This window comes from Neoarius graeffei, chromosome 20 (assembly GCF_027579695.1).
Source record: "Neoarius graeffei isolate fNeoGra1 chromosome 20, fNeoGra1.pri, whole genome shotgun sequence".
Lineage (NCBI taxonomy): Eukaryota > Metazoa > Chordata > Actinopteri > Siluriformes > Ariidae > Neoarius > Neoarius graeffei.
Window position 1 is genome coordinate 50,457,881 of NC_083588.1, and position 27,578 is coordinate 50,485,458.

General features: G+C 43.8%; 1 protein-coding gene across 6 annotated transcripts in view; it reads left to right on the top strand.

Moving 5' to 3' along the window:
* The window catches only part of znf652 (zinc finger protein 652), a 47,765-nt gene that overhangs the window by 5,870 nt on the left and 14,317 nt on the right, over positions 1-27,578 (top strand). For 2 of the 6 annotated variants that reach the window (XM_060901904.1, XM_060901903.1), the window contains exon 2: positions 25,452-26,810. In XM_060901904.1, the coding sequence (XP_060757887.1) occupies positions 25,854-26,810 (957 nt within the window). In that variant the 5' untranslated portion in view covers positions 25,452-25,853. Of the gene's footprint in view, positions 1-652; positions 673-11,497; positions 11,521-24,796; positions 25,213-25,451; positions 26,811-27,578 lie in introns of those variants that run through there. The other 4 variants (XM_060901908.1, XM_060901907.1, XM_060901905.1 and 1 more) reach the window with 4 other exon arrangements.

Consider the following 27,578-nt stretch of genomic DNA (forward strand, 5'->3'; position numbering starts at 1 on the left):
GTATCAAGGAGGGTCTGTATGAGTCAGCCTGCGAGCTTCGCTGTGAAAAATCACTGACTTGTTTTCTGATCAACATTTTCACTTCTGCCATCTGAGTACAGGTTTTAATCACTGCATAAAAATTTTTCAGCTATTCAGCTCTGGGGAAGGTCAGCAGCATCAGAAACGTTAAAGGATATTATGCTGAAAGGATAAAATAACTTTACCACGTTTTCATTTTCTGTTTGAAAAGCTCCAGACCTGGCCAGATTGAACCCACATTTACATTTTTGGCTTTCAGTATATGATGAAGAGAAAGACTTTGAGACGTGTGTCATAGTCTCCATGAATGATTATGTATTTATTTAATCAATCATGCTAGTAAAATAAGTCAGGGTCTGTGAAGCAAAATCCTGTTAGAGAGAGAGGAGTACAACAAAGTATGTACCTGAGGTGATTTTATGAAGTCACTAAACGTTCAGGGATTTGAAGTTTGTTTCTTATTCTTGCTCTCGCTCTCTCTGTCTGTCTCTCTGCTTGGGTCTTGGTGAATTCTTGGCACAGTGTCTTCATTGCAGACTAAATTAGTCAGCTCTCGGAGTTCAGTACGAATGTAAAATCTTAAAGTTCCTATTTTATCCCATCATAGCATTATGTAATGGATCATTTGAATACTGCTGACTTCTCAGATGAGTAAGTCCAAGACTGTAATGTTGTACATTTGGGACAATTTATATTTAAAAATAATTGAACACTTACTTTTTGTTCTGCAGAATAATGTCTTCTACTAACCTGACTGAGTAATAACTGTACAGAGAACTTGATGGTCTGACAGTTTCCCACATCAAAGGGCGATTTCCCACCGATTGATGCTTTTGATTCGTTTGCTGATTTTGGTTTGGTTTCATTCTGCATGCAATTAACCAACCAGAAAGCAAATTAAAAAAATTGCTGAGGAATTAGTAGGGCTGACCCTCTTAAAACTCTTCATTTGTAGGTGAGAAATATGGCACAAGAAAAACATATTCATACTTCTTTCTAGTTCATGTATAAATTGCAAATATTACCCAAACATAAAGATCACTGAGCCAGCACTACAGTGGTGCTTGCTTGAAAGTTTGCGAACCTATATTTCTGCATAAATATGACCTAAAACAATATCAGATTTTCACACAAGTCCTAAAAGTAGATAAAGAGAACTCAGTTCAACAAATGAGACAAAAAACATTATACTTGGTCATTTATTTATTGAGGGAAATGATCTAATATTACATATCTGTGAGTGGCAAAAGTATGTGAACCTCTAGGATTAGCAGTTCATATGAAGGTGAAATTAGAGTCAGGTGTGAGTGGGCACCGTTTTATTTAAAGAACAGGGATCTATCAAAGTCTGATCTTCACAACACATGTTTGTGGAAGTGTATCATGGTACAAACAAAGGAGATTTCTGAGGACCTCAGAAAAAGCGTTGTTGATGCTCATCAGGCTGGAAAAGGTTACAGAACCATCTCTAAAGAGTTTGGACTCCACCAATCCACAGTCAGACAGACTGTGTACAAATGGAGAAAATTCAAGACCATCGTTACCCTCCACAAGAGTGGTCGGCCAACAAAGATCACTCCAAAAGCAACGCGTGTAATAGTCGGCGAGGTCACAAAGGACCCCAGGGTAACTTCTAAGCAACTGAAAGCCTCTCTCACATTGGCTAATGTTAATGTTCATGAGTCCACCATCGGGAGAACACTGAACAACAATGGTGTGCATGGCAGGGTTGCAAGGAGAAAGCCACTGCTCTCCAAAAACAACATTGCTGCTCATCTGCAGTTTACTAAAGATCACGTGGGCAAGCCAGAAGACTATCGGAAAAATGTTTTGTGGACGGATGAGACCAAAATAGAACTTTTTGGTTTAAATGAGAAGCGTTATGTTTGGAGAAAAGAAAACACTACATTCCGGCATAAGAACCTTATCCCATCTGAGAAACATGGTGGTGGTAGTATCATGGTTTGGGCCTGTTTTGCTGCATCTGGGCCAGGACGGCTTGCCATCATTGATGGAACAATGAGTTCTGAATTATACCAGCGAATTCTAAAGGAAAATGTCAGGACATCTGTCCATGAACTGAATCTGAAGAGAAGGTGGGTCATGCAGCAAGACAATGACCCTAAGCACACAAGTCGTTCTACCAAAGAATGGTTAAAGAAGAATAAAGTTAATGTTTTGCAATGGCCAAGTAAAAGTCCTGACCTTAATCCAATGGAAATGTTGTGGAAGGACCTGAAGCGAGCAGTTCACATGAGGAAATCCACCAACATCCCAGAGTTGAAGCTGTTCTGTACGGAGGAACGGGCTAAAATTCCTCCAAGCCGGTGTGCAGGACTGATCAACAGTTACCGGAAACGTTTAGTTGCAGTTATTGCTGCACAAGGGGGTCACACCAGATACTGAAAGCAAAGGTTCACATACTTTTGCCACTCACAGATATGTAATATTGGATCATTTTCCTCAATAAATAAATGACTAAGTATAATATTTTTGCCTCATTTGTTTAACTGGGTTCTCTTTATCTACTTTTAGGACTTGTATGAAAATCTTGGTTCACACGCGTTCACGCCTGTGCTTCAAACTCTCGCTTGCGCACTTCCGCACACTGAGCATCACGCACCTCAAAGACTGCACCTCAAAGTCTGATGCAAAATCCATCACATGCAAAAATACATTTTCTTTACATGTATAAAATAAATTTATCCTTTATGAAACTCATTTTAGTTTGTTTTTTATTTCTGAGGAATAAAAAGCTAGTTTTAGTTTATTTTTTTATTTAGTTTGTGTCAGGAAATATTCACATGATGAGTCACAGCCTTCATTTAAAGAAGCCAAAAAAAAGGTAGGATGAAAGAATTAATGCCATTTAAATATGATCTAAAAATCTACATGATCACATTCATCATCATCATCATCTATCCAACTCTGTTTGTCGTAACAGGGGAATAAATATATATTAACTGTTTTGTGCATGGCAGGGTTGTGTTTTCCTGATGGTGGACTCATGAACATTAACATTAGCCAATGTGAGAGAGGCCTTCAGTTGCTTAAAAAGAATTACCCATACAGACTCAGTATTTAGATTCTGGGTCAAATTTTGGACATGAATACACTTACACACACACACACACACACACACACAAACAAAGGGATCAATAAAGTTTTATCTAATCTAACCTAATCAAACACACTTACGGCACATCCTGATTTTGATTACAGCGAGTTGGCCTAGTGGTTAATGTGTCCGCCTCTTGATCACGAGTTCTATTCACGGTCGGGTCATACCAAAGACCATCATAAAAATGGTACCTACTGCTGTCTGGCGAGGCATGCTGCAATACAGATGGGAGTGGGGAGTCAAACTCTTGCGGTTACCAGAGGACTAGCCCCCCACTGTAATCCTAGCTATGTAATAGGCGAGAGGCCGAGGGCTATGGAAAAGGAGATCTGCGCCACATGGCATGGGAAGGGACTTTGACTTCTCATCTCATCATCTCTAGCCGCTTTATCCTGTTCTACAGGGTTGCAGGCAAGCTGGAGCCTATCCCAGCTGACTACGGGCGAAAGGCGGGGTACACCCTGGACAAGTCGCCAGGTCATCACAGGGCTGACACATAGACACAGACAACCATTCACACTCACATTCACACCTACGCTCAATTTAGAGTCACCAGTTAACCTAACCTGCATGTCTTTGGACTGTGGGGGAAACCGGAGCACCTGGAGGAAACCCACGCGGACACCATGCAAACTCCGCACAGAAAGGCCCTCGCTGGCCACGGGGCTCAAACCCGGACCTTCTTGCTGTGAAGCGACAGCGCTAACCACTACACCACCGTGCCGCCCCGGACTTTGACTTGATTTATTTAATAGTTAATCTTTATTATTGAACAGTTAATATTTTATATTATATTACAATAATATTTCATATTTTTAATACAAAACAGTTAATTTATTTATTTATTTATTTATTCCCCTGTTATGACAAACGGAGTTGGATAGATGATGATGATGAAGAATGTGATCATATCTATTTCTACCGGTAGATCATATTTAATGGCATGCATTCTTTCATCCTACCTTTTTTTTTGGCTTCTTTAAATGAAGGCTGTGACTCATCATGTGAATATTTCCTGACACAAACTAAATAAAACTCAACTAAAACTAGCTTTTCATTCCTCCGAAATAAAAACCAAACTAAAACAAGTTTTGTAAAGGCTAAATTTATTTTATACATGCATATACATGAAAATTTATTTTTGCATGTAATGGATTTTGCATCAGTCTTTGAGGTGCAGTCTTTGAGGTGCAGTCTTTGAGGTGCGCGCTGCTCAGTGTGCGGAAGTGCACGAGTGAGAGTTCGAACCACGCAAGCGTGAACGCGTGTGAACCAAGATTTTCATACAAGTCCTAAAAGTAGATAAAGAGAACCCAGTTAAACAAATGAGGCAAAAATATTATACTTGGTCATTTATTTATTGAGGAAAATGATCCAATATTACATATCTGTGAGTGGCAAAAGTATGTGAACCTTTGCTTTCAGTATCTGGTGTGATCCCCTTGTGCAGCAATAACTGCAACTAAATGTTTCCGGTAACTGTTGATCAGTCCTCCACACCGGCTTGGAGGAATTTTAGCCCGTTCCTCCATACAGAACAGCTTCAACTCTGGGATGTTGGTGGGTTTCCTCACATGAACTGCTCACTTCAGGTCCTTCCACAACATTTCGATTGGATTAAGGTCAGGACTTTGACTTGGCCATTCCAAAACATTAACTTTATTATTCTTTAACCATTCTTTGGTAGAACAAGTGTGCTTAGGGTCATTGTCTTGCTGCATGACTCACCTTCTCTTGAGATTCAGTTCATGGACAGATGTCCTGACATTTTCCTTTAGAATTCGCTGGTATAATTCAGAACTCATTGTTCCATCAATGATGGCAAGCCGTCCTGGCCCAGATGCAGCAAAACAGGCCCAAACCATGATACTACCACCACCATGTTTCACAGATGGGATAAGGTTCTTCTGCTGGAATGCAGTGTTTTCTTTTCTCCAAACATAACGCTTCTCATTTAAACCAAAAAGTTCTATTTTGGTCTCATCCGTCCACAAAATATTTTTCCAATAGCCTTCTGGCTTGTCCCCGTGATCTTTAGCAAACTGCAGACAAGCAGCAGTGTTCTTTTTGGAAAGCAGTGGCTTTCTCCTTGCAACCCTGCCATGCATACCATTGTTGTTCAGTGTTTTCCTGATGGTGGACTCATGAACATTAGCCAATGTGATAGAGGCCTTCAGTTGCTTAGAAGTTACCCTGGGGTCCTTTGTGACCTTGCCAACTATTACACACCTTGCTCTTGGAGTGATCTTTGTTGGTCGACCACTCCTGGGGAGGGTAACAATGGTCTTGAATTTTCTCCATTTGTACACAATCTGTCTGACTGTGGATTGGTGGAGTCCAAACTCTTTAGAGATGGCTTTGTAACCTTTTCCAGCCTGATGAGCATCAACAACGCTTTTTCTGAGGTCCTCAGAAATCTCCTTTGTTTGTGCCATGATACACTTCCACAAACACATGTTGTGAAGCTCAGACTTTGATAGATCCCTGTTCTTTAAATAAAACAGGGTGCCCACTCACACCTGATTGTCATCCCATTGATTGAAAACGCTGGACTCTAATTTCACCTTCAAATTAACTGCTAATCCTAGAGGTTCACATACTTTTGCCACTCACAGATATGTAATATTGGATCATTTTCCTCAATAAATAAATGACCAAGTATAATATTTTTGTCTCATTTGTTGAACTGGGTTCTCTTTATCTACTTTTAGGACTTGTGTGAAAATCTGATCTTGTTTTAGGTCATATTTATGCAGAAACATAGAAAATTCTAAAGGGTTCACAAACTTTCAAACACCACTGTAATTCACCTCCTTAAAGCTTGGGTATTCGTTCTTCATGCAGGCCAGCCAGTTTTCAGAGTTAGCCAGGTTAGCTGTGTTGGAGCTGGATGTGCGGATAAATTAGTTCACAGTGACGAGGCTCACAACATCATAACACCCCTGCAGGAGGACAACTTCTCTGCTGTCGAGGCATTAGAGAGGCCTCAATGTTGATTTGGGACAGGGCCAACAAGTCTGCTCTTAGTGTCTCTTATTGGCATCAGAAGCACAAATGTTCGGTTTCTTGCTGATTGAACCATCTGCCTCAACACAGGTTTCTGTGCAAGTGCATACACTCACAACTACACACTCTGCTGATGTAAGAAGCAGAGCTGCAGATTCAGAACATCGGTCAGATTCGTGCATTATGATCAACTCACCTGTGCCTGTTCAAGTACAGTGATGGTTCTTGGGGAAACCCGTTGAGAATCAGTAATGCTGTAAGACTCCTAAAGGAGAACTTGAAATAGTTCCCACTTCTTGCAATTGCACAATGTTGTGAAACGCAGCATAAGTAGCTTACAGAAAGATAAAAGCTGTCACGCTCTGCTGAGAGCGTGAAGCAATTTATTGTACTCGTTGGCTATTTGTGCATCAGTCATACCCCTTTTCCACCAAATCAGTTCCAGGGCTGGTTCGGGGCCAGTGCTGGTGCTGGTTCACAACTCATTCAACTTGCGAGCCAGCTGAGAACCAGTTTGCTTTTCCATCGCTTGCGGAGCTACGTCATTACGTCGCTGTATACGTCATTACATCGCTGTATACGTCAGTTACGTCGCTACGTTTGCATAAACCTTGGCGCAAATATCGAAGCAAACACAACACGGAAGCAGCAGCAGCAACAACAATAATAATGGATGACTTCGCGTTTGTACAGCTGCAGCTTCTCGTCACTTAAAAATGGCGATCTTTCGCGGTCTTGTTGTTGTTGTTGGTCTTAACAACTCTGCCCCCCCGCTGACGTAAGCGGTTCTTTCCTCTGGCCCAGCAGAGAGCTGGTGCTAGCCTGGAACCGGTTTTTCTGGCCCCAGAGCCAGTTCTTTGTCAGTGGAAACAGAAAACCCAGTTCCAAACTAAGCACTGGCCCTGAACCAGCCCTGGAACTGCTTTGGTGGAAAAGGGGCATCAGTGACCTATTCTCTCTCTTTCTTCACTGATGGATTGATGAAGAATATGGATAATCTCACCTTGTACGTAAAATCGCTGCTGTAATCAGAAAGACTGTCCTGTGCTCATCCCAGGACTTCACAATATGCTAGACGAGTAATGATTTTAAAGTGTCTGTATCCAGATGAGTTCTCTTTTCAGGTTCCACTTCAAACATGTACGCAGAGCCATGGCCTGACTTTCGTTTGTAAATGCCTTGACACCTCAAGAATGGCACAGGAATAGTTTTAAGTGCTAACAATAAATCTAATATAGTAATTTTTACGATTAAAATGATTTATATAGGTAGCGGTCTGAGTGAATGACCTTGACGTCCATAACGTCAAAACAGTTAGTCTTATCGGTCTCTTCGCCATTTCCGCTACTAAAACACAGAGCTGACTGCAACTCCGATCCTCCATTTTGAGCTAATTTATCGCCATGCCACGTAGATGCATTGCTGGTCGGTACAGCAACATGACAGAAGGTGGATTTACGTTGCATTCATGGCCCAAGAATGTTCAAACTGCAAAGATGTGGATGCGTTTTGCGAGAAGTTCACAGGCGCATTGGGCACCTATGAAGTGGTCTCTCGTCTGCTCTGCACATTTTACTGAAGACTCGTACGAGACCTCTGATCTGTTGAGGAGCGTTGGCTATAAGCCCGTATTGAAAGAGGGTGCAGTACCAACAATTAAAGGAAAAGAAAACAAGAAAAGGAAAGTATTTTATTTTTTCAAAGTGAGTTCAGTTGCATCAGTCCTCCTGGAGCGTGAGCCGAGGGTTGTTGCTAAAACACGGAACGGGACGTGACATATCGCTCTGGCAGTGACCTCCCCGCAGTTGTTGCTAAAACCAGTGACATCCCGTTCCGTTCAGGGTTTTAGTAATCACCTGAGCCGGGCAGTAATGGCAGAATACACAGTATGGAGAGAAAGAGTGGAGCAGCCGTCTTATTTCTAAACTGGATATTGCTGCCATCTCGCCCTTACATGGAAGAAGTGAATGAGCGAAGAACTGAAAGTCAGATTGTTTCAAAACAATCGGCCACAAGGTAGGCCTTCAAGAAGCGAGAACATAGACTGGGAAGACGCGGCTCTCATTTGGATAAAAAAAAACCAACTCGTTGTTTACCTGCATTTAGATTAATACATGTACCGTAACTTGTATTGTGTGTTTAAGTTAGCGGTATAAGATTATTTAATTGGCTTCAGAATGGGATTGTCTCAGTTCATCTGATTATTTAATTATCCTTTTACGTTTTATCAGTGAAAACGCACGCATGTACATGTATGTTGCATAAGTTATAACACCTATCCTGTTTTAATGAGAGTCAACCCACAATCAATGAAGTCAAATCAGTCTTAGTTGAGCAAGTTGGTAACGCTATTTCTTACTTCTCATCTCATCTCATTATCTCTCGCCGCCTTATCCTGTTCTACAGGGTCGCAGGCAAGCTGGAGCCTATCCCAGCTGACTACGGGCGAAAGGCGGGGTACACCCTGGATAAATCGCCAGGTCATCACAGGGCCGACACATAGACACAGACAACCATTCACACTCACATTCACACCTACGGTCACATTCACATTCACACCCGGACCTTCTTGCTGTGAGCTGACAGCGCTAACCACTACACCACCGTGCCGCCTGCGGTATTTCTTACTTTCACCATAAATGTTTATCTATATGACTTTGGTCTATAGACCCTTTTCAGTCACGTGACCTTCGTAAACGCGACCGCCATTTTGGACATGTAGTGGACTTCGGCTCGAATCGGTTTGAATGCGAGGAAGGCGACAAACATAAAAGAAAAAGGAGCGAGATGCAGAAAACTGTATTTACTAGTTTACTGTAATTATGATCTGACAGCTATTTACACCGGATCCGGTGTAAATAGCTGCCAGATCATAATTACAGTAAACTAGAATGGAATGTTAACAGCAATGTAATGCCTTTTCTGGCTAATTTTATTCGTCTTACCTCCAACAAAGTGGTCACTACACAAGCGTTGGTATGCCGCTATCCATCTTCTCCGTCGGTCAGCATCTACCGGGATCCGATGAAATGATAACCCTTGCCTTGTTTGTTGATGGTTACTACATCCAGATGCACAACAATATAGTTGCATGATGGAAGTCTTGCTGAAAATAAACACTTTCTTTGCTGCCGTTCCTTAATGTTGGTTGTGGTAAACTACTGGTAGTCCATGTCCAAAATGGCGGCCGCGTTTGTCGTGACGTCACGTGAAAAGGGTCCATAGCTGTCAAAGACCTCGGCCTTAAAACCGGTTACTGCTGTGACGTCACGCACTCAGGGCTGGCTGGCTCAGTGGGGCAGCTCGAATGCCAACTTTGTGGTCGATTTTAACTCTCAAAAATATATATTTTTTAATTCTCATTTATGCAGCATACAAGCGTCAAGGATGGAGCTACCATCCACTCAGAAATGTATTTAAAAATAAAGGTTCTGCATATCTGCTTTAAAGACAGTCTAAAACAGCCATTCATGTTTAACTGCCTTACACTCAGTCACTCACCAGCTAGTTTATTAGTAATGCCTGTATTCCTGCTCATTAGTCAGCCAATCATGTGGTAGCAACACAATGCATCAAATCATACAGATACAGATCAAGAGCTTCAATTAATGTTCACCAAACACAAATCATCAAACAGAATAAGGAAAAATGTGATCTCAGTGATTTTGACATGGTTGATTTGAATAATCCAGAAACTGCTAAGCTAGGATTTTCAAAGTCCTTCCCGTGCCAGGACCTGATCTTCTCAGGTAGTCTCCCATCCCAGTATTAACCAGGCCCTTAAGGCGCATTGGGCGGCACCGATCTCTGCTTCTATAGCCCTCGGCCTCTCACCTATACAGCTAGGGTGACAATGGGGGACTAGTCCTCTGGTAACCGCGAATGTCTAACTCCCCACTCGCATCTGCATTGCAGCGTGCCTTGCCATATAGAAGCAGGTATCATTTTTATAATGGTCTTTGGTCTGACCCGACCGCAAGTAGAACTCGCGATCTCCTGATCGAGAGGCGGACACGCCAACCACTAGGCCAGCTCGCGGTAATCTAGGATTCTAATGCGCAACAAAGAAAAGACATCCAGTAAGCTGCAGTTCTGCAGACTTGAACGTCTTGTTGATGTGAAAGGTCAGTTGAAGATCGCCAGACTGGTTTGAGCAAACAGGAAGGCTACAGTGACTCAAATGATCACCCTTTACAACTGTGGTGAGCAGAAAGGCATCTCCGAATGCACACCGAACCTTGAGGCGGATGGGCTACAAACGCAGGCCACATCGGGTTCCACTCCTGCCAGCCGAGAACAGGAATCCGAGGCTACAGTGTTCAGAGCCTGATTCAAACTGTATGGGTGAAGATGTGGAAAACGTTGCTTGTTCTGATGACTCAATAGCATTCATTTTTGTCCCCAACCTGCTTTGTGTCAACAGTTCATGCTGGTAGTCGTGGTGTAATGGTGTAGGGAATGTTTTCACTGGGCCCCATTTTAATACCAGCTGCGCATTGTTTGAATGCCAATGCACATCTGACTATGTGCATCTGTCTTATTTTTTACCCGTCTTACAACGGCTACTTCCAGCATGATAAAGCAGTCGTCCTCTCAAACCGGTTCCATGAACATGACGGTGAGTTCAGTGTACTTTAAGGGTTACCCCCCTGTCACCAGATCAGAGTCCAAGAGAGATTCGCAGCATGACACATCTGTGGATCAACATGGGACAGAATCGCAAAGGAACCTTAAAGAATTGAGATTTGTTTGCTTTGAGAGTAAAGCGGGGTCCTGCCCAGTATTTGTTGGATGTTTCTGAAAATTGTCAGACGAGTGTATAAACATCTCCGTATTGTTGCACATATCAAATCAAAATCAGTCTTACTACATTTTATAGTGCAGCTCAATTCCCGGTAACACACAAATAAACACACAGATATGACCGCTTGTGCACCCGCTGTGTGGTCTCACAGTGCATATGCAGATTCTCAGAAAGCTGCAGAAAGGGCAGGAAGAAAGGTAGCAGTGTGTGTATGTATATAGGTGTGGGAGTATGTACAGTGTTTTTGTTTTTCACTACACCTATCAGTTTGGTTTTATGCTTGTTTATCAGGTATTTCTGTGCTTTTTTGGATTAATATAGAATTTTGACGCGATATTACCATTGAAGCATGCCTTGCTTAACACGCATTTGCAGGTGGGCATGCAACACATACATCGCACACACACACACACACATTCAAAGATGAGACTAACTCAGGAAGTAAAGTCTGAGACCGTTAAAGGTAGAGCGTGGTTAAACTGAGCTGTTTTTCTTCCTTGCTGATCAAAGATGATTGTTGTTGTTCTTTCAGCATCCACGCATTGGTCTACTTCCTTGATTTCTGAAGGTCAGTGGGATAGTTATAAAGTCATGCGCACCTCGTGGTGCGTCGTTCTTCAGATGAATGCAATGAAAAGTGTAGATATTATTAAGATTTCATTAAATCATTCCTTGAAAACACACACACAGACCGCTACACACACAGTTCCACAGAACTTGCTCATCTTGAAAGCTGTGGTTTTCAGTGCATTTCTGAATCTCGTAACTGCCAACTGAAGCTTCACTATACGTTCTGACTATATACATTAGTAAATATTGGTTTAGATTTGCCTGTCGATTTCCTGAGGACAAATATTCACACGGCCTAGCAACGACAAAATGTCAAGTTGCCACCAAGACGTTAATTCCACACGTTGACGTCTGTGGAGGAGGGGTGCGGTAAATTTGATTCATCGTACAATCAGTATCTATATTTCAACTCTGCTTCTCTGAAAAGACGAGTGCTGAGTTACATCCAAGCAGAAGTCTTGTTTTCCCCACTTTCATGTGGAGTCAATAAGGTCCGGCCCAACAGCGGTAGTCTGGCTAACGCGACAGAGCTCTACGAGCTATTGGTCTGGCCAAGATATTAAGCCCAACCGTTTCCCAGAGCCCGTGGTTGACCCGCCTCCCTGAAATGCCTCAGTTTGCTACTGGTCGAAGCAAGAAAAGGCTGTGACGAAGCATAAACCAATCACGTCACTCTTTCCTCTGACGTATGCGACGCGACGGGGCTAACTGGTAGATTAAACTCTTACCGAAGCCGGTCGGGAGCAAGGCGAAAACGTCCGTCCTTTCAATAAATACCTCCAGGGCTGCTCTTTGCTCCGTTTTCAATGAGAACTTCCCGTTGAATGCTTTCAATACAGCATCTATGCGTAATAGATGCGGAAGCGTGAATGAAGCGCTTCCGGCATAGATTCTGTAAACAATCTATGGCTTCCGGTCGCAGTTCTACTACGTCAGTGCCTTGAACACGCCTCTACCCAGGGCCGTTGGAGATGCTCAAAGTTGATTGGTTCCCGATTTTTCTGGAGCTTGGAAGAGCTGTAGATAGCTTGCCTGGCCAGACGAAGCTCGCAACAGGCCCTCGTGTTGCGTCACGCTTAGGATGGGCGGGCCCAGGCTACAACAGCGGTACCTTGACGGTGCTGGGGCTTGAACAGCAGACCCTCTGATCAGTAACCTAGCACCTTAACCAGTTGAGCCACCACTGGCCTTATGACTAACTAGTATTACTGGGGAAACGCCACCCTGAACATGTTTATATTGAAATATTTGTGCTTTATAATTATGGACTTGGGTGGTGTACTGTAGTAGTTACCAGTGTCACTTCACAGCAAGAAGGTTCTGGTTTGAACCCAGTACCTGGCGAGGGCCTTCCTGTGTGGAGTTTGCATGTTCTCCCTGTGTCTGTGTGGGTTTCCTCCGGGTGCTCCGTTTTCCCCCCACAGTCCAAAGACATGCAGGTTAGGTTAATTGGTGGCTCTAAATTGACCGTGAGTGTGAATTATTGTTTATCTCTATGTGTCAGTCCTGCGATGATCTGGCGACTTGTCCAGGGTGTACCCTGCCTCTCGCCCATAGTCAGCTGGGATAGGCTCCAGCTCTCCCACGACCCTGCACAGGATAAGTGATAAAGCTTGCAATTATAATAAGGGATATAAGTCGGGTTTCACTGTTGGCTCCTAGAAATAAAAAGCAAGCGTTTCTTTTATCACTTTTCAGCAAAGTTCAACAGCACATTAAAGGGGAACAGAGGGCAATATATAGAGTAAATATAACAATAAAACACACATTAACGAACCTTATTCAAGACTTACAAAAGTTTTTTGTTCTAAGGTTGGAAAGTTATAGTGTTTTGAAAGTAGCTCGAGCAAACTATTTCCGCAGTTTGAACAGCCCGCCATGATATTAATTTTATCCAATCAGAATGCACGTTCATTTTCTCTGCGTAACACTCATGACGTATGTATGTGCCCAGTTGTGTTGGCTCATTGAGGTTGGGAATAGCACGTGTGAAATACCTGTTTCTGCCTCTTGCGACGATTTCGCAAGTCCACGGGTGGCGCCTATCTCATTGCAGCAAATAAATTCTGCTGGACTCGTGAGCAACTCCACGTTACATTTTCCGCACGAGCACCACGCCGTGTCACCTGCACGCAGACGCTCTGCCCCACGCTCGCCATGCCCATGGTCAGCATCAGTCTCATCCTCGCCGTCATCCGAGCTTTCTTCTCTTATTTCATCACCGGAGTCGAGAGTACCTCTCCTAGGTTCAAACTGGTACCCTTCTAAGCCATAGCCTGCTTGCAGTGTGTCTTGCGGGATCTCTTCGTATGATTCGACAGAGCTGTCGCTTTCACTTGATGCGCCCGACGCCATGATTACACGCTTATTTCGGAGAGTTCCGCTAGTGCAGTGGGTAGCGCTGACGTCACGGTCTTTTAAAAATGGCGACTCTTGTGCGGTTTAGCGTATAAAGTATTATGTTTACAATTACCAAGATATTTCGTTGTTTTCTAGTATACCGTATAAATTTGATAGAATACGTTACTTTGTCACATCAGCAACTGTATATATTATATTTGGTACCCCTTTAATGAGAAATCCAACATAAGAAGTGGAGAGAGAACAAACATTTGACTCATCATTTCAGAATGCAATGCAGTAATGGTGTAAAAATACCATACGTGTCCCAATACGATACATTTTCAACACCACAAAAATAAGCATAGTGTAAAAAGGTGTTACATGCAAGAGAACATGCAAACTCCACCCAGAAAGGCCCCCGTCGGCCACCGGGGACGAACCCAGAACTTTCTTGCTGTGAGGTGACAGTGCTAACCACTACACCACCTACACCTACCGATCTCAGTTTTCCATTTCTAATTTATTAAAACACCATTATAAAAGTACATTGAAGCTTAATTGCAATGCAGTTTGTTAACCATTCAGACTCTTAGCAGCATATTTTCTTCTTTCGGCTGCTCCCGTTAGGGGTCGCCACAGCAGGTCATCCATCCACATATTTGATTTGGCATAGGTTTTACACCAGATCCCCTTCCTGACACAATCTATCCGGGACTGGCAGCAAGTACACGCTGACTTGCATAACCCCAGTGGCTGGGTATTTTACCTAATCTGCATGTCTTTGAACTGTGAAAGGAAACCAGAACACCTAGAGGAACTTTTTAGATACAAAGTGAACATGCAAACTCCACACAAAGGCCCAGAACTGTCCTGCTGTGAGACGACAGTGCTAACCACTACACCACCAGTAAGTAGGTGCTAATGAGACAAAAGCTGTGTATTCACTCTGTGGCCAAACTTTCACTTGCGTAATTATCAGTCGTGGATCTGCTGAAGCACCAGGGCTGTTTGTTTCACATTCTTACGGGAGCTAGATGTGTTGTCAGAGACGTGTTGCTCTCTGTAGCCCTGGAGGTGTTTTTGAATGCTGCATTCACCACCTACTGATTAGAGTCTGTTATCTGCAGCTACAGTGGATGTAAAACGTCTGCACAAAAACTCAACTAAAACCAGTATAAATCATGGTCTTTTAACACCTTTAATATGAGCAGGCAGAAAAAAAAATTTGTTGATTTTTTTTTTTTTTTTTACACTTAACCTGCTTGCACAAGTGTCCACACTCCTTAACTAATACTTGGTTAAATCAGCTTTTCCTTGCAATACAGCACTCCGTCTTTTTGGGTAAGAGTCTACCAACTTGCTACCGACACATCCTGATTTGGCATTTTTATTCGACTGTTCCTTGCGAAAATGCTCCAGATGTCCGAAACTGTGCTGGAGATCTCCAAAAAGATGAGATCATTGATGTGATTCAATTGAACTCAACTTGATTTGTATTGCGCTTTTAACAGTGGACATTGTCCCAAAGGCTACGTTCATATTACCAGGCTGAAGTGGCTCAAATCTGATTTTTTTTTTTTCTCTTAATGTGACACAGGTCTGATATCTGATGTTTCAGGGCTGTGTGGAGACAGAAAACACATAATCTGATTTGTGGCCAGGCGACATGGATGAGAACGCTCAGATCGGAATAGACGTGCGCTGAGCGCTGTCTTGAACTTTAGCAGATGCTTTCATATTTCAGTTAGATACAGGCCACTTGTAATTATCAGCGTGAACCGTCAAGATAGGTAAATCCGACCTGAGAAAAAAAAATCAGAATTTAATAAGAGAATTATATTATAAACCTAGGCAAAGCAGCTTTACAGAAATGTACACTAAATTCCAGATATGAATTTATAAATGGATCCATAACGAGCAAGCCAGAGGCGACGTTGGCAAGGAAGCTTTGAGACTACATGAGGAGGAAGAAACCTTGAGAGGAACCAAACTCAGAAGGGAACCCATTCTCATCTGGGTGACACCTATAACCTGTGCGATTTATAAATAACTCACTTCTATAGAGGATTTCGACGTGACGTGTCAGGTCACGTGACGCCCCGGTGTCCGCCATTTTGAAGGTCAAGCTAGTTAATGTCAACAACATAGTAGCTGGTATGTTACTGTAGCAATGTTTACGTTCAGTCATTTGGATGACTGTTAAAACCTTTCAGTCTCAAGTTTTTCCTTTACTGTATTTACTAGTTTACTGAGCTAGCGCGCTCGGGTAGGCTGGGAGCGAGCGCGCTAGCTCGGGCAGGCTGGGAGCGAGCGCGCTAGCTTGGGCAGGCTGGGAGCGAGCGCGCTGGCTCGGGCAGGCTGGGAGCGAGCGCGCTGGCTCGGGCAGGCTGGGAGCGAGCGCGCTAGCTTGGGCAGGCTGGGAGCGAGCGCGCTAGCTCCCAGCCTGCCCGAGCGCGCTAGCTCAGTAAACTAGTAAATACAGTAAAGGAAAAACTTGAGACTGAAAGGTTTTAACAGTCATCCAAATGACTGAACGTAAACATTGCTACAGTAACATACTAGCTACTGTTGTTGACATTAGCTAGTGCTAACAGCTAGCTGCTAGTGCACTGCTACAACTACACCGACCCTAATAATACAGTTCTTGGTCATTGCCTGGTAACAGCAAATTTATAACGGGCCATGTCTCAACAGACTAAGAAGTTATTTCAATGACATTTAATAACATTTTGTTTATCCTGAGGACCAAAAGTAAATGAAAATGTGAACAAACCTTAGCTGTAATAAGATGGCGACCACCGGCTCCAGGGACGACCCGCTGATGTAGGCATGTTACCCAGCCTGGTTTTTAACGACATAGGTATACAGTAGGGTTGGGCGGTATTACGGTAAGAAGGTATCCCGAGGTATCCAAAAGTACCAACGGTATCGGTCTCATTACCGTCATTTTAAAAAAATATATAATATCTAAATAAATATGGAGTACATGAGGTCATAATATAAAATAATAAATTGAAGATCATCCCGAATAACTGTGTGATCGTATTTTCACTAATTCTATCAATTTCCTAAAGAAGTTCTCATCGCGTGCAGGGTTGTTTATGTCGTTACCATGGCAACCCTGCGTGACATTTGGAGTCTGACAGAAAGCTTCGCAAGAGACTGAAACCGCGGTTGAAAGATGGCAAGTCAAGATAACGAGTTAGTGGCAAAAAAAAAAACAACATCGGCAGTGTGGCAGTATTTTGGTTTCAAACCAAACGAAAAGGGAGAGCCAGCAAACACAGATGAAGCTGTGTGTAAAGTATGTAAGAAGACGGTCACGGCGCGAGAGGGGAACACCTCCAATCTGAGTGTTTTGAGTAGGTTACATGAGTAACAACAAGGTAAAATAATATAACGTATGACATTTGGGATGTGGGTAATAAACGTTTGAAATGTCATCTACTGAAGAAACGGAAGAAAACATCGTAGCGTAAACTGTTAGGTTTCTGGTGGGAATTAGCAATGCGCTTGCTATCTTTGTTGGGTGTGTTAAACCGTATGGATTTAAGTGGAATAATTGTAAGGAGTTATGTGATCAAGATAACGTTTTAAGCAAGGTAAGGCCATTTGATTATTAATTTCCCTGCCATGGCATGACGTGGGCCCATATGATTTTGCCTTGTGCAGCTATCACGCATTTGAATTAGGTTCGCCTCATTTGCGCTGAAGAATATGGTTTATCGCGCAGTCTAAACGGGGTGTTGGTTGATTCTTTTTCTTTTCTTTTTTTTAATTTCCCATGCTTGAAAGGGTATGATCCTGCTCATCGTGTACTTTTTTTTGATGGAGTAGGTGAAATAGTGCTGCAAATGGCGTTTCAACGCAGACATGTGTAAACGACAGTTGAATGCTATTTTCAAGATGAAGGAAGAGTTGCGTGATGCTTTGAAATATCTCTTAATCCATTCATCAATGCACAAAATTCGCTTTGCTGCTTAATCCATATCACAATGCACACAATTCGCTATGCTGCTTTTAAATAGTACATTTGAGGCATAGGCGCAGGTCTGGACAAGGTCCGCCGGTATAGGCGCACGTTACACAGTAGGCCGAAACAAAATATTATTTTTTTTCTCGGTAATACCGTATACCCCGGGAAAACACAGAGACAGTTTAAAGGTATCAAAATTTGGATACCGCCCAACCCTAGTATACAGATCATGTGGGCCGAAGTCAGGTAAAGATGAGGGCTTGGTGTACTTCCGTACGTCAGTGAACAATCCTGGTGGAAGCAGGTAAACGTCGTTCTCTAAGCCTGCTAACCTCAATTTTTGCAAATACCGCTCCCTCTGCTCGCCCTGTAAATGCCCTACGTCGCTGGATAGTGAAGGTGTTTTCTGCATCTCGCTCCTTTTTCTTTTATGTTTTTCCCTGGTATTTCCCCACACGCCTGACTGCAGGTCAGGAAGATCACCCGCGCTGCAGTGCTGCAAAGCCAGAAAAAGATAGCCTGGTAACGTGTACGGATCACGTACACCAGCATCATTGATTTTCTGGTGATATCGCTTCTTACTCGCGTCATCTAGGCCGGATAAAATACTCGACAATGAGACTTCGTCATGATCAACAGTGTATCGCTACTGGTAGTCGCCATATTTGTGACCGTCAAAATGGCGGCATAAATATTGTCGCTATGGAAACAATGACGTAGGCCGAAATCCTCTATAACGGTGTGCTATTTGAAATTCATTATAGTTTTAACATGAAGTCTATTTTGTTGAAGTTATAAACTGTTCACTGATGGAGACTTGTACAGTATAGTACAGTTAGTTCTCCTGTAGTGACTTTAGTCACCATGGAGGCAGGTCATTTGGAGTAGCCTGCTGAACTCTCTTTTCGACTAAGTTGCCCTCTTTGCTTGGTCAATAGTCACTCCTAACAGGTTCGCTACTTTTTGCCAAGGATCCCTATAATATCGTCTTGTGGGCAGGGCAAACAGTATCTTTTTCGTGAGTCTCTGGTTCTCGCCCCTACATACGTGGGCAGTCCGTTGGAGGTGCTGGATAATGATAGTGTCCCTGATCGGTTTTGTTTTCGTTATTCTTCTAATATCGTTATTAGAGTAAACAAAATGGAACTCATCATCTGTGTCATCCTTTCTGCGCCAACCTCCCTTCACCATACTTCGCAGACATTGTGACCAGCACGTCTCAAGTTTGGCAATTTGTTGTTCACTCGGTAGCCATGCTTGGGTACCATATACAAGTCTTGAACGAACACATGCTTCTAGGATTTTTCTTCTAGTAGCCATTGCCACCCTGCAGTCTGTCAACACGTCTCTCGTCTCATTGAATTTTGCTGTCGCACTAGCTATTCTGTGCTCAGTAAAACACACCTCCTCTGTATTGCTTACAGTCTGGCCCAGGTAAGTAAATACTCTCACATTCTCGATGGGTTGACCATTCAGACTCAACAGCGTTTGTTCTCGTGCAAGGATTGGATCATTAAACACTTGGGTTTTTGTTTTCTTCGTCGATATCGTCAGGCCAAAGCGGTGGCATGTCTCATTTAGTATGGTAAGCACTTTCTCGGCCTCGCTTATCGACTTAGAAAAGACAACTACATCATCTGCATATGCGATCCATTTGATGGCTTCCGTCCCTCGTGTATCCAAAACCGTTCATGGCAACCGCAGGCCTGAGCCATTGTAGCAAAGCTGTTTGTATCAAGTACAATCCAAAGCCATCTTCAGGCTGTCTATATGGGGGCATCCTCAGCAGGAGTGAAGTGATGAGAACTTTAAACCAGAAGTGGTGGATCAGGCAAGTCCAAAAAGCAGAAGCAGTCAAGATCATTGCATTACTCCTTGCTGGCCTAGGGGATCAAACCAGCAACCTTCTGGTCCCAAAGCTGCTTCTCTGTCCATTAGGCCACGGCTTCAGCAGTATCGCAGTAGTAGCATGTGTAGAGATGGAGAGCTTATCTTTTTCTGAAGCCAATACTTTGTTGAGTCGAATCCATGCTTTGGGTTGTTATCATGCTGGAATCTGAAATGGTTCTTCTGCACAGCCAGCCTGCTCCGTAGTTAAGACTTAAAGAACACAAAAGATTGCTGTCACATGCAAAGAGTGGCCAGGACTTACCAGATATCCGTTCAGCTCCTTTAACGTTGCTTTAATGTAGGTCTCTTGGCAGCCTCTGTGTGAAGTTTTCATACCGTCCTTTTGTCAATTTTGGAGGGACGTGTTGTTCTTGGTGATGTCACCATTTTCTCTACTTGTCGATGAAGGCGTTCCATGGTACATTTGGGGTGGGTTTCCCAGAAGCATCGTTGCACAAAGATCATGGTTAAATGGTAGAGCGAGCAGCACAATGAACACCCTCTCTCCTAGTTAAAGGAACAGTCCACCGTACTTCCATAATGAAATATGCTCTTATCTGAATTGAGACGAGCTGCTCCGTACCTCTCCAAGCTTTGCGCGACCTCCCAGTCAGTCAGACGCGCTGTCACTCCTGTTAGCAATGTAGCTAGGCTCAGTATGGCCAATGGTATTTTTTGGGGCTGTAGTTAGATGCGACCAAACTCTTCCGCGTTTCTCCTGTTTACATAGGTTTATATGACCAGTGATATGAAACAAGTTCAGTTACACAAATTGAAACGTGGCGATTTTCTATGCTATGGAAAGTCCGCACTATAATGACAGGCGTACTAACACCTTCTGCGCGCTTCGGCAGCGCATTGATATCTGAGCTCCGTATCAATGCGCTGTCGAAGCGCGCAGAAAGTGTCAGTACGCCTGTCATTATAGTGCGGACTTTCCATAGCATAGAAAATCGCCACGTTTCAATTTGTGTGACTGATCTTTGTTTCATATCACTGGTCATATAAACCTATGTAAACAGGAAAAACGCGGAAGAGTTTGGTCGCATCTAACTACAGCCCCAAAAAATACCATTGGCCATGCTGAGCCTAGCTACATTGCTAACAGGAGTGACAGCACGTCTGACTGCGTCTGACTGACTGGGAGGTCGCGCAAAGCTCGGAGAGGTACGGAGCAGCTCGTCTCAATTCAGATAAGAGCATATTTCATTATGGAAGTACGGTGGACTGTTCCTTTAAGATGCTCTTAGTGCTAAGAGGCTTTTGGGAAACCCACCCCTGATGTGTTGGAAAATCTTCTGTACCCCTGTATCTCCTTATTGATCCATTTCCACGGTGAGATCCCATACATGCTTCGTATGATCTCTGAGGACCATGGCTTCAGCAGTCGGATGAAACCAAGGAGATGATAAAGCCCTACAGACACGGCTGATCTTTATTTGAGGTTAATCAGAATCACTTTATCGATTACAGGTGTATGATGATTACTTCTGAGCCTGAATCTCATCTCATCTCATCATCTCTAGCCGCTTTATCCTTCTACAGGGTCGCAGGCGAGCTGGAGCCTATCCCAGCTGACTACGGGTGAAAGGCGGGGTACACCCTGGACAAGTCGCCAGGTCATCACAGGGCTGACACATAGACACAGACAACCATTCACACTCACATTCACACCTACGGTCAATTTAGAGTCACCAGTTATCCTAACCTGCATGTCTTTGGACTGTGGGGGAAACCGGAGCACCCGGAGGAAACCCACACGGACACGGGGAGAACATGCAAACTCGACACAGAAAGGCCCTCGCCGGCCCCGGGGCTCGAACCCAGGACCTTCTTGCTGTGAGGCGACAGCGCTAACCACTACACCACCGTGCCGCCCTCTGAGCCTGAATGTGATTTGGTTATTTCTGAGCAGTCACATGCACATATAAGAGCACAGTTATACACGCTAATGCAACAAGTTTTGGGTTTTTTTTCCTTCTAACACCCCACCCACACACCTTTTTTTGTTTCTTTTTTTAAACAACGCAAAACCCTACGGTTTTAACAGCTGCCTGTAGACGTTTTATATCCACTGTAAGTCTTAAGTATCCACTTTCAGTTTATTAAAGCATTCAGCGTTGTAACACTCCAGTAATCGAAGCTTAATAACAGCACCGTGTTTGTATGATTCATTCAGACTCTTAGCAGCATATAATGAAACAAAAGCTGTGCATTAGAATGTAACGAGATTAACCGTGGCCAAGCTTTCAGTGGTGTAACTCTCGAGGGAGCATGTACTGAAGCTTTTTATACCCCATTATGCTCTTCGCTACGTGTGCTGTCAGAAACACGTTGCTCTCTGTAGCCCTGGAAGCATTTCCGAATCCTGCGTATTTAGTAGAGTTTCTTATCCGTAGTTAGTGCATCAATTGCTGCGACTTTTTTTTTCTTTCTTCTTCTTTAGCCCACGTTCACTGCAAAAAATGGTATCTTCACAAGTGAAAATATCTTGAGAATAGTTGAAACGATCTCGCATTTCCTATTAGAAGAATACAAGACCCCAATTCTGAGAAACCTAGTTCTAGATTGCAACCAACTCATTCTAAGATGTCTTATCAAGTAAAAATATCTGTCCATGCAGCAAGATCATTTCACTCGTTTTGAGGAATTTTCTCCTCAAATTCAGTTTTCTGCAGTGTTGAATCAGACCGAAAATGCTGCCTGAATGCTTGCTGATGCTCTTATGCAATGCTGTTTTTTTCTGAGCTAATACATCAGTGTGCTAGCAATCGAGGAAGAACAGCATGCTTCGAAAAAGTCTCTGTGGTTTTTTTTTTTTTTTTTTTTTTAATTCTCTGCAGCTTATCAAGATTCAAGATGACCATTTGTTCAGAGGTCAGAGTTTAGATTTGTATTGTTCGGTGTGCAGATGGATCAGATTGAGAACCTCATATCGAAGCGTACTTTGTGTTTTGGAAGCTGATCTGTGAAGGAATAAAGCCCTGCTGCATCGCTTTCTTTAGGAAGAGATGACGGAAGGGCAGTGGTGTAGTGGTTAGCACTGTCACCTCACAGCAAGAAGGTCCTGGGTTTGAACCTGGCGGCCAGTTGAGGCCTTTCTGTGTGGAGTTTGTACGTTCTCCTCGTGCCTGTGTGGATTTCCTCCGACAGTCCAAAAACATGCGGTGTGAATGTTTCTCTGTGATGGAATGGTGACCTGTCTGGGGTGTGCCCCGCCTCTCGCCCAAAATCAGCTGGGATTGGCTCCAGCTTCCCCCATTACCCCTTTTCCACCAGGGCTGGTTCGGGGCCGGTGCTGGTTCACAACTCGTTCAACTTGCGAGCCAGCTGAGAACCAGTTTGCTTTTCCATAGCTCGCGGTGCTAAGGGAAGCCACGTCATTACGTCGCTGTATACGTCAGTTACGTACGTCGCTACGTTTGCATAAACCTTGGCGCAAATATCGAAGCAAAAACAACACGGAAGAAGCAGCAGCAGCAACAACAACAATAATAATGGATGACTTCGCGTTTGTACAGCTGCTGCTTCTCGTCGCTTAAAAATGGCGATCTTTCGCGGTCTTGTTATTGTTGTTGGTCTTAACAACTCCGCCCCCCCGCTGACGTAACCGGTTCTTTCCTCTGGCCCAGCAGAGAGTTGGTGCTAGCCTGGAACTGGTTTTTCTGGCCCCAGAGCTAGTTCTTTGTCAGTGGAAACAGAAAGCCCGGTTCCAAACTAAGCACTGGCCCCGAACCAGCCCTGGAACTGCTTTGGTGGAAAAGGGGCATCAGTGACCTATTCTCTCTCTTTCTTCACTGATGGATTGATGAAGAATATGGATAATCTCACCTCGTATGTAAAATCGCTGCTGTAATCAGAAAGACTGTCCTGTGCTCATCCCAGGACTTCACAATATGCTAGACGAGTAATGATTTTAAAGTGTCTGTATCCAGATGAGTTCTCTTTTCAGGTTCCACTTCAAACATGTACGCAGAGCCATGGCCTGACTTTCATTTGTAAATGCCTTGACACCTCAAGAATGGCACAGGAATAGTTTTAAGCGTTAACAATAAATCTAATATAGTATTTTTTACGATTAAAATGATTTATATAGGTAGCGGTCTGAGTGAATGACCTTGACGTCCGTAACGTCACAACAGGAAATCTATCGGTCTCTTCGCCATTTCTGCTATACTAAAACACAGAGCTGGCTGCAACTCCGATCCTCCATTTTGAGCTAATTTATCGCCATGCCACGTAGATGCGTTGCTGGTCGGTACAGCAACATGACAGAAGGTGGATTTACATTGCATTCATGGCCCAAGAATGTTCAAACTGCAAAGATGTGGATGCGTTTTGCGAGAAGTTCACAGGCGCATTGGGCACCTATGAAGTGGTCTCTCGTCTGCTCTGCACATTTTACTGAAGAATCGTACGAGACCTCTGATCTGTTGAGGAGCATTGGCTATAAGCCCGTATTGAAAGAGGGTGCAGTACCAACAATTAAAGGAAAAGAAAACAAGAAAAGGAAAGTATTTTATTTTTTCAAAGTGAGTTCAGTTGCACCAGTCCTCCTGGAGCGTGAGCCAAGGGTTGTTGCTAAAACACGGAACGGGACGTGACATATCGCTCTGGCAGTGACTCCGCCCCCCGCTGACGGAAGCGGTTCTTTCCTCTGGCCCAGCAGAGAGTTGGTGCTAGCCTGGAACCGGTTTTTCTGGCCCCAGAGCCAGTTCTTTGTCAGTGGAAACAGAAAACCCGGTTCCAAACTAAGCACTGGCCCCGAACCAGCCCTGGAACTGCTTTGGTGGAAAAAGGGCACATGTGACCCTGACCAATAAGCGGTGTAGATCATGAATGGATGAAGCAAGGGCTAAAGCCCAGTGGTACCAGTGGGTCATCAGATGTCTTTGTGGGTGATGTAGGAACCCATTAAGTAAAGTTAAAAAAAAAAAGGCTCAAAATTGTATTAGAAAATACGTTTTGGATGCAATTGGAGATTTTTTTTTAATTATAAAGATTAACATGCAAGTTATTAAGACTTTCCAAGAATATTTTTTATTTGATAAAGTTTATTTGGTGACTGTGTAGAACGGTCACAAAAAGTAAAACCTTCAGTTGCTTTGTGACCACATATTGAATATTCAGATGTTTGCGTGAGTGTGTTTGTAAGAAGGTGTGTGTGTTTAAGGGTTTTCGTTTTCGCTACTCAGCTCCTTTGTGGTTTTAATTTAAGTTGCTCACACATGCTCCCATACAGAACTGAAACGGTTGCGGTCAGGAGTGTGTGTGTGTGCGCGCGTGCGTGCATGACTATATGTGTGTCGGTAGTAGTGAGATTTCTAGATCTCTGCACCTTAACCAGACAACAGTTTCGTTTATCTCTCCCACACTCGTGTAGTGGATGCTGAAATGCTGACTTGCCTTTTATAGACAGGAATATTGTTAAAGCGCGAGTAATCTCAGCACCAACAGGTCAGTTTGAGTAGAAAATAGCAGGTAATGTTACCTCTTATACTAAAATGATATGCAAAATAACCTTCTGTTTGTAAGAATGTCTGCGTTGTTTCATATCCTGTTTCACGTTCTCCTGTTTTATCTCCTTAGCTGTGGTTTGTAAGTTAAGTGTTTAATATGTCGGTTTTATTTAGGTTTTGGCGTTTTAGCATCAAGCTGGACTGAGTTTCTGTTGTTGTGTTGTTGTTTTTTTTTTCTCCTTTCCTTCCTTCTACTTTCAGGCAGCGTGTGATGAAATGCTTCTGAAACAGACCTGGAAGATTGCTACGACCACAAGAGGTTAATCTCGGTGCAGAGCTAGCCGTTTTTGCTGATTCAGCAGATATTAACCGAGAGCGAAGTACCCTTTTCATCACTTTAAGGCATAAAGACGCTTTGCTCCAACAGTTGGTGCATCTTGCATCTGATTACTGGGCTGAAAATAAAGTGTAAACCTGCTACGTCTTCCATTTCGTCTCTGCCTCCTTCTGACGTGGGGGGTCATGGAGGCTAGATTCGGTTTGGGCTGAGGCATCATCCTTTCTTCTCCCCTCGAGGGAGGGGTAGGAGATTGGTTCCTGCCTGCTTTATAGGAAACAGACGTGCAAACCGTTCAAAAAACGCAAAGGATTATCTATACACAGATGAAGTCGTGCCAGACGCTGAAGGAAGAGACGATAAAGGAAGCCATGTCGCAAGAGGAGGGGCCAAGGACGCATTCCACACAGACCTACTACCACCATACCTCTCTAGCAGACAGTGACCTATCACCAAAGCTCTACAAGCAGGAGGGAGTGTCTAAGCCGTATTCAGTGCTGGTCGACAACAAGATGCCGACCAAAGCTCTGGCTCCTGACCTCGAACCCAGTCCTGCCCCTCTTCAGCAGTACTACAAAGAAGCTTCTGGAACAGTTGGAGCCGAGGGAGCGGTGAAGACCAAAAACGACGGAACATCTGATGACACAGAGGAGGAAGAAGTGGAAGAGGAGTTCAAGCGAGCACAGATCATTGTTGAGGTGAACCTGAACAATCAGACCCTGCACGTCTCGAAAGGTGACAAGAGCATCCCTGCAGGAGAGGTGAAAAGTGACAGTGAAGAGGAGGACGAGGAGGAGGAAGAGGAAGAAGAAGATGAGGAGGAGGAGGAAGAAGAAGATGAGGAAGAAGATAGTATAGAGGAAGAAGAGAGTGCCGAGGAGGACCCTGAAGATGAGGAGGAAGAGGAAAATGAGACCCGGAGGACGAGATCCAAGAGGACACGCGCAAAGAGCCACCACGTCACTGTAGCCACAGGGTCCCTTGGAGTCACCACGAGGGGGAGGAGGAAGAGCACTGAAGCCCCGCCTCAGAAGCGCAAGTCAGCACGGGATGGAAGGAGCTCTGGTACATCTGCTTCAGGAGGAGGAGGGAGGGACGGGGAGGAGCGTGGAACACTGGCGTGTGAGAAATGCCCGCGCGTATTCAACACCCGCTGGTACCTGGAGAAGCACATGAACGTCACACACAGGCGCATGCAGATCTGCGACAAGTGCGGCAAGAAGTTTGTCCTGGAGAGCGAGCTGGCCCTGCACCAACAGACTGACTGCGAGAAGAACATCCAGGTCAGACGCATGGAACACTGATTGATTGATTTTAAAAAAAAAAAAAAGATTCAATTTACTCATTCAGTCTGATTATAATTATTAACGGAAGAATCCACCCTGAACAGCTTGCGCATCAATATTTATAAGAAATGTTTCAATCCTCAGGTCAGCCTGTTGGTCCAGTTTCACGTTAGAGTACGGTTTCTGACATTACCCACAATGCCATTCGACTACTTCCTGATAGTGGTGCCAGTGGGAATTAGTACTTGCTTCATATCTACCTAAAGAGAGTGATGCAGCAGAGCTTTAGTCCTTTGGGCAGTCCAGCTCATGCACACTTCTCAAACAGATCAGCTTAAACCTTCAACCGTCATGATAATACTGCCAGCATCATGCTAGTCATCTTGTAGCTAGTAGCGAGCTAAAATGAGTGAGAAGAATCACTTACGCTTTTTTTTTTTAACAAGCGAACCACGAAACCTGTCAATTATCCCCCATTTTTTCTCTCGCCATTTTAGGGCCACTTTACACAGGGACGGTCTGAAACAAAAACGCAAAAGTCCGTTTTCGTTCTCGCTTTTTTCCGCGTCTACATGACCGTTTTCATGGAGGAAATCTGCGTCTATACGGTGACGCATAAATGTGTGGAATTCAATTGGATGTGCATGCCAGGCGGCTAGGTGGTGCTGTGAAAGACCTCCGCTATGTCTGCACGCATGCACAATGTCTTCCGTCTTGTCTGATCTGCACATCTGCGCCGCGAAAACTTTGACTACTCTGGCTATG